This window comes from Limulus polyphemus, unplaced genomic scaffold (genome assembly GCF_000517525.1).
Source record: "Limulus polyphemus unplaced genomic scaffold, Limulus_polyphemus-2.1.2 Scaffold1647, whole genome shotgun sequence".
Lineage (NCBI taxonomy): Eukaryota > Metazoa > Arthropoda > Merostomata > Xiphosura > Limulidae > Limulus > Limulus polyphemus.
In genome coordinates, this window is record NW_013667257.1 from 242,704 (window position 1) to 250,991 (window position 8,288).

Genomic DNA, 8,288 nt, shown 5'->3' on the forward strand with positions numbered 1-8,288 from the left:
ATATGCGAAATCTTTATAATGTCCGGATAGTTATCAAATGTTTCTTAAAAAAAACTATATTTTATCTGTTATTTTCGGTAATTAATCTATGTATGGGTTCAGTAGATTTGAACGATCTTGCAACCACCATAAAAAATTAGGAAATAAACATAAGTTATGCCTCTTTAATTCTAGAATGAACACAAATTATAACACAAAAACATAAATGTTTAGACGAAATAGCTTAAGTCTCATAACTTTATACATTTATATATATATTTATTATTTATATTATATTCTCCTTTTACCTGTGCCTGGCTAACAATACAGAAGTTACAATGAGCAGCTCATGTTACCATATCAAATAACATAAAACTGACCTTTGGCCTGTACAAAGTAACTTGTCTTGACCCTGTTTTAGTCGACTAGTATTTTGTAAAATACAGTCATATTTCAGTTATTATACATTATATATGTATATAGATTATTGCTATTTTGAAATAAGTTCTTAGACATATTTTTCATAAAACATAGAACAGTAAATAAAGAAGTAAAGCAAACAATTATCTCCTCTAGTTATGACCTTTGTATTCAGTTGCTGCTTGACGTAGGTTGCTAAGCCTTTAAATATTTTACATGTATAGGATATGAAACAAAATAATTTTTTTCATATATATACATTTGAATAACTAAAAAATCATAAATTACTACATCAATACCATAGAATTCAACTGTAATTTATCAAGCTTAGTAATTAAGATGTATTTTACTCTAAAAAAAAATATGAAATTTTGAGCACACTAAAGACACAACCTACCTCATTGAAATCTTGGCTCAAAATTAAAGATATGGCGCTAGCCACGTTAGAAAGATTGAGAAACCACTAGGGGGACATTCTGAGCATCTGATTGGTTATTTATGTCATATATAGAAGTAAGTGTATATAAGGGAGCATTTCCAAAAATGGAAAGAGGTGAATGGGGTACCACTGTATTTGATTTATTACATGAGCAATATCTTAGCAAATAGAAAAGATATAACCTTCTTACATTATATTGTAGCTCATCAATACCTGTAGTTTCAGTTTCTAATTCGTACAAACTGTAGACGTAGTATTTTGACTTCACAAACATCTAATTTGAACCAGTGCTGCATTCAACATACCACGTGACTGTGATTATTTTTAAATATTTCTTTTTGAATTAACAAAATGAGTAATTTATAGTTCTAAAGAATCATAATCTACAGTTTGATACCAAACTTATTGACATAAATTCATGAAATAGTAGTTCAATAAAATTTTGAATGCAAGTCAACAAACGAGATGACATGGTTTTTCACCTGTGACCCATCTCGAAAGGGTTAATGGTCATGATTTACAATAATGGCTAAAAAGTACTAACAGCAGCATTTTATCACATACTGGTACATTTACCTTACAATTTCAATTTTAATGAAGATTTCTCTCTAATATTAACCTATGATTTGAAACTAAAATCTAACAATTAGTGGTCATATTTGTAGTTTTTCTGATCTTTTGCAACCTTGTACAGATTACATTTTATGTATGCTAATTGTTAGATATACATGACTGTTTAAGATAATGTGAGTATTATGATTTAGATAGTTTAAGTATACGAGTGTTAGATTTGGTTACTTTTAGAAGCAATAGTTTATTGAAAGTTTGTTTATGTAACTATGTATGAATCATACATTGTGTAGTTCAGTTGTTGTGATTTGACATCATGTTACTCAAACCTTCTGAATTTGCTTTAATTGAGTATTGTTACATCATAATGTCTAGTAGTGTGTGGAATGTTAAAAACTGCTGTCACGTGTGTATGTGTGTATGCATCAATATAGTTAGATTGATAGATAGATAGACCTAAACTACGTGATTGTGGGCTTAGACATAAATAGCATATATTGGCAATTTTTAAAGTGAATTATTACAGAAAAAAAATAATTTGTCATGTTAATTGTGTTCTAAAGTAATTGAACCAGACTATGTGGACAACTTTGGTAACCAGCAGTTATAGTAGTGATTTAAAGTGAAATTATTGCATATTGTATTGTAACAACAGAGTAGAGAAGAAGAATTTGTCTTGCCAATTTCGTACCAAAGTAAGTGAACAAACCTTTGTAAACTTTTGATGCAGAACTATTTAAAGCTCTGGTTACAACTGTGATGACTAACAGTATAACGAAAATTTGTGTGTATATACATATATGCTTGACTTGATTTAACATATTCTTTTAAAACAAGTGTACTGTGTGCTGTTTGTTTATTGTTGAAATTTATTGTCAACAAACCACTGACACCTACTGTAAAGAATCCAGCTCATCCATACATATAAGTACTTGGCACTAATGGCATTATTTTAGTAATAACTCTATGAATAGGCTTGGTTAGTGGTGTGTTATAATTCTAATTGTATCATTTATGTACTGTCATAATATACACCAAGTAAGTAATTCTTGTGTGTTTTGTTATCATGATGTATAGAACAAGTACAGTAAAATGCATATTGGCATAAATAAAAGAATAATGACTTATGTGCATGAAATGATAATTTTAACTAGTGAAACTCTTTTTATCTTGTAGGCTGTTGCAGAAGAAACTGAAAAGAAAATTGATAACACTCGAATGGGATACAAGCCAATAGCCAAGCACTCATCAGTGTTGTTTTTCACCATTACTGACTTGGCCAACATTGATCCTATGTATCAGTATTCCTTACCATGGTTCATCACACTCTTCATCAGTTCCATAGCCAACTCTGAACCATCCTCTAACATCAACAAAAGACTCCTCCATTTACAGGACCATTTCACTTATTCTTTGTATACTAATGTGTGTCGAAGCTTGTTTGAGAAAGATAAAGTAAGACATCACTATCTAATGAAATATTTAGATTTCTGTTAGACTGCATAAGTTTGCATTATGAGTGTTTCATTTTTTAGTTTAGGCATAGTTTAAAGTCATGACTGCACTTGTGCCTGTAGATAACATGTATTATTTTGTAGGAAATCAGAGAAAAGTTCATTCTAAAGCTTTTTATGAACAAGCAGTGGTGTGGGAATGCATGGGAACAACATTCCCATACTTTTTTTTTTTTTAGCCAGAATGCCATTTCCTCACAATTTCAAACAACTTCTACCTTACAAATCTCGAATTTCATGAAGTTTTGCCCACCCCAAGAAGAAAAAATCATTAATTCTTTCATCCAGGTTGTAGGCAAGTAATCAAAGTATAATGAAAGGAAAGATTGCAAAATAAAATGTGTAGTTATGTTAGTATTGATCACAAAATTCCAAGCAACTTATTGTCAGAGTTAATACTTCTCACCTTTTCTCACATATTTTCTGTAGTTATAATATTGATAGTAACTGGTGAAACAAAATGAATAGTATTGTCGGTACTTTTCACTATGGACCACAAAATTCCAAAGTAAATCTGAGAATTTCTACTTTCAATCTTTTCTCACCTACTTCCTATGTTTATTTTACTGTTAGCAGCTGAAATAGAAATCTTTCGAAAACAAAGCAATGAATCACAACTCTTGGCATTAGACTTTTCCCGGCCTTAAAAACACAATTGGGTATGGTTTATTGGCTTGTTTGTAGTACAGTAATTACAACAAGCATTGTCTAAATTAATATATGAAAGTGAGAGAAAATATTTAGGATATGGCTGTATAAAAAGTCTGATCCAATAAACTTCTTAGGTTTGTTTGTTTGTTATCATTTTTGTGTAAAGCTGCACTAGGAATATGTGTGCTATCCATCCCTAATTTAGCAGTGTAAGACTAGAGGGAAGGCAGCTGGTATCACCACCCACAACCAACTCTTGGGCATTTTTTAAGTGGAAGTATCTACAAAGTCATTGCTTTTGGAAGTATTTATTGTTGGATCTTTGCTTTCCAACATTTTCTGCACCTGCATATTTTGAGGCCATTTATTTTCCCCATTATTATTTCATTAGCATCAGTAACTTCCACTTCATCTGGTGTGAGACAACATGATGTTGTTCACACTAGTATCACACCTACATTGGCATCAAGTTTGTCATTGTCTATAGGGAGATGTAATGGCTTTTGTGCAGAGAGTGGTGGAGTAGTTCATGTGGCCTGTGCATTTTTTTTTGTACCTGACATACCACCACCTATGTTTCTCATTTGTGGTGGAAGGGATTTTGCCAGTTTTTTCACACCACCTATCTTTGCCTTATCTTATTCCCATGCTGTCTTAAATCTACTTACTCCTTTTTTGTAACTTCAGGTCTAAGTTTCTCAGGTGTGTTTCTCTACTTCTCTTTGTAATTCATTTCCTGCTTAATTGTTTTGTTTTACTTTATATCCAGATATGCTTGTCTGTCTTCAATTCCATTACCACTACTTTGATGCAGGCATGCCTCATCTTCCTTTGTTATATCTTATGTCTAGGCCTAACTTCATTCTGTATTGCTTTTCTATGACTCCTTAACTCTGAAATCGTTTCTTTCAACTTGGGGACCAGATCCTTTGTCTTTTTTTTTCTATTCTTTTCTTAAGCTTAAGCTTCCCATCTTCATCTTACACCCTCTACCTTTTTCCTACATTCACCTTCTTTCTTTGGTAATCCACCATTCTCTTCAGGGGTTTTCAGCAGATGTTTGTTCAATTCTCCCCTCTACAGTGTCGTGTTTCTCTTCCTCTGACTTGCCCCTTCATATTTAATTGATCTATTGCTAGGGTTTGTTGGGGAGTCATCCCCTTGTTACTCAATTCCTTTTGCCTCCCTTTTCTCTTTATACCTTTGTCTGGCTCCTTTCATCTACCTGTGTGATTTTACTAGAGTGCTTGTTTCTTGGATGTTATATGTTGGGGCAGCATTCCAATGCTCTTCCTTATTCTTGCTTTTTTATCATCTTTCCCATGTTCCTTCTTTACCTCTTTCTATCTCCTTTCCTCCTGTTCACTCTTCTCTCCCTTTCACAACTTCCCATTCCTCTGTTCCTAACTATCCTGTAAGCTCAGGGTTGGTGGGTCCTGTTTCCTTAGATTACGGACCTTTGCCCTCCATTTGCGGTTGATTGTGAAGTAATGGGAGTTCTTTCAGAAGCTTACCCTTAGTTTTTTTCCTCTCCTTCTCTTTTGTGTCCTGTTTCCTTTACTTTCCCTTCTCCAAGAGATCTTGTTTATTTCCAGTGTTTGTGACAGTGTTAATCCTAATGGCTAGACTCTATAAGATGGGTTTCTCATCCTTTTCCAGGATTTATTCCGTGTTTTCATGGTTCAGGAGGAATTTTTAGCTAGGCATCCGGTCTTAATCATTTTATGTCTCAGTCAGTTTCTCAACCTCCTTCAATTTACCATGAAGACTTTTCTCACCCTACAGTGGCATTTTGTCCAAAAATCTTGGATGCTTATTTTCTCATTTGGCTCTGTCCCAACAATATTCTTGCAGCCATCCTCTTCTCCTCCAAACTAGGTTGGTTGGTCAATTTGGAAAAACTGCTTCTCACACCCATTTTGTTTCTTGTTTATTTGGGTGTTTTTCAATTTGTAACTCCATAGGGCTCAGCTTTCTCTTTTTTTTTTTTAGGGATGTGGAGCAGTTAGTTTCCCATGCCTATCCTCTTATTCCCTCACTATGAGGAAGGATCTTTCTCTTATAGGGACTTGAGTTTCCATGGAAACATGTCTCCCCTTGGGTTGTGCTCATTTGTGAGGTCTACAGTGGACTCTATGTGACCAGTGGTTCCTCACTTTGGTTCCCTTGTCCTCCACCATTTTTTTCTCCTTCCCTACTCAAAGCCTTACCTGATGATATCATACACTCAATACCATAGAAGGTGTTCCTCTTTCTTCATCTCGTTTAGGTCTCTATCTTTGGAGACTCAAGGCTAGTAGCAAGCAAAAATAGTGTATATAGAAGACAGCACAGATTGAGGAAATCTATAATGTGAGAAGAGATAAGTATCTATCAGAAATACATTTTCTTTGTTGGAAAATGTTAACTTTCTCCTAAATTATAAGTCTTCTAAAGTCATCCCCAGTTTTATTCAAATCAAGTATTCTACAACATCTCAGTGGGTCAGAACTGTGACTACAAAAACAAGTTTGTAATTTTAAGAGTCATAACGAAAGATATCCACAGATATATTTCCAAGTTAGAAGTCCAACTTTACCAAAAACATCTAGAACTTACTAACAAGTTAGCCCCTGAAGATTGGAACAGACTTGACTATACCAACTGGCTTAGATCAACTAAAAATGCAGAAAACGAAAAGGACTAACCAAAACAAGAAACTCAAGTTAATAGAAAACTAGAAAGATGAGGTGAAAATGTTTCAATCTGTTAATTTTCGTCTTTCAGTTTTAAATATCTCTAGTGAACCATTAACTGATAATCAAATTAGGGTGTTAAACTTAGGTTTAAACTTTTCCACCAAAAGTAGAATTTCACCCATAGAACAAATCATTCCTACCACAGAGTCCAACATTAACTCCTTAAATTTGAATCTCATTGAAGCAGAAAAAATCAGAATTAACATACACTCTAGGACACAAAACTAAAACTTAACAGCAATGAAGTCAATGCCTCAAAAGAACTAAGACTTAAAAAAAGATATATTTGTAAAGAATAACTTTTTCTCTGTAGCCCTTACATGAAATCTAGTAGCACAGAGAACTATTGGTGCATAGCAAATGTGCTGGTCTACATTTGAATTTATTTGTAATGGATTTAATGCTAGATGTAATATTTTCTTTTAAAGTTTGCATAATAGTTATATTTGGTTGGCTAGGGTCATATTCTACAATTGATGTGATCTTATGCTTCTTTAGAATATTACCCACAGTTAATTTGTGTATGAAATATTGGTCTGTACTCTTGTTTAAAGGTTTCTGCTATGTATAAATGAAATACAGATTTCTAAGCTCATTTAAAAAGGGTTTTTTTTACATATAGATAAAGTTGAGAGTTTCATACATTGTTTAAAGGTTCCTCATTAAACAAGGTGAAATATATACACTATATTTTGTATTATCATAATTATTTGGAAAGCATATCTTGAAATTGGGATTTTCAAGTTTTGTCACTGATTCTTCATTTTAATAATGAGTGAGGTTTTAACACCTGCTATCGATACCTGTTTCACATTTTGTAAACTAGACTGCTTCCCCTTTTGCAAAGCAGCTTCAAGTGAAGTGAGATTTTGGGGTCTATTTCTCTGTCTTTGTGGCAGCATTTCATACTATCTCAAATGGTTCAGTTGGTTTTAATTGAAGGCTTTGGATAACCAAGAGGAATTCTGAATATTACTTTTCTCAGTTCACTACTGGCTTCAGTTTATGAAATGTTATGAGAGATACGGTCCTTCCAAATAAGAATTCATCAAAACAATTAATGCAGCATTTTCCACAATATCACAGCACAAAAGGGAATTCAAGGCTTAACTATTAACAAGTCTTTTAACTTTGCAATTAGAAACCATGCAACTAAAATAGGCTGGCACTGTGTTATTAACCCTACTACTCTTTACAGATGAAACAATCATTTATGTCCATAAATTCTAAACCCATTCAAATGAAACAATGAGTAGAGGTGTTCACTGATCCATATGATTGTTTTCATTGTACTTTATTTAAGTTTTAATGATCAAAAGCCCATGAAAGTTGAAGCCTTACATTCATCACTGTAATAAGTAACTTATTCCCTGTAGTCCTTCCTTGAAACCCAGTAGCACAGAGAGCGTTTAGTACATACCGAATGTTCTGGTCTACATTTGAATTTATTTGTAATGGATTTAATGCTATATGTGATGTTTCCTTTCACAGTTTACATAGTGGTTATACTTGGTTGGCCAGGGTCATATTTTACAATAGGTGTGATCTTATGCTTCTTTATCATATTACGAACAGTTAATTTGGGTATGAAAAGGTGGGATTCAATGTTTTAGGCACTCTTACTTTGATTGATGATTCTGATAACTGTTCTGCAAAATTGTTTCCTTTTTTTATGTACTTCGAATAGCTGATCTTTATAAATCCTACACAACAGTACATCACGAAATTATGATGAAAGTTCAATAGAGATGTCAATTACTGCCTGTGAGTGTGCTTTTAGTTAGAGTTCTTGTTAAACAGTCATGAATGATGTTTCTAAAAAATCATATAAAGGTTTGTTGTTATATACAGTTGGAATACAGACAAAGATAAGGGTTTTGCTTGGCAAAAACACAAATAGCATAACAATTTACTGCCCCCCAGTGGCACAACGGAATGTCTGCGGACTTACAACGCTAGAATCCGGGTTTCAATACC

At 33.3% G+C, this 8,288-nt stretch overlaps 1 protein-coding gene across 1 annotated transcript in view; it reads left to right on the forward strand.

The window, feature by feature from the left end:
• Positions 1-2,736, forward strand: part of LOC106464421 (dynein heavy chain 7, axonemal-like) — a 187,785-nt gene extending 185,049 nt beyond the window's left edge. Inside the window, exon 48 of the mRNA XM_022392135.1 lies at positions 2,585-2,736. Coding sequence (XP_022247843.1) covers positions 2,585-2,604 — 20 coding nt within the window. The 3' untranslated portion in view covers positions 2,605-2,736. The remainder of the gene's footprint in view (positions 1-2,584) is intronic.
• Positions 2,737-8,288: the final 5,552 nt, after the last annotated feature.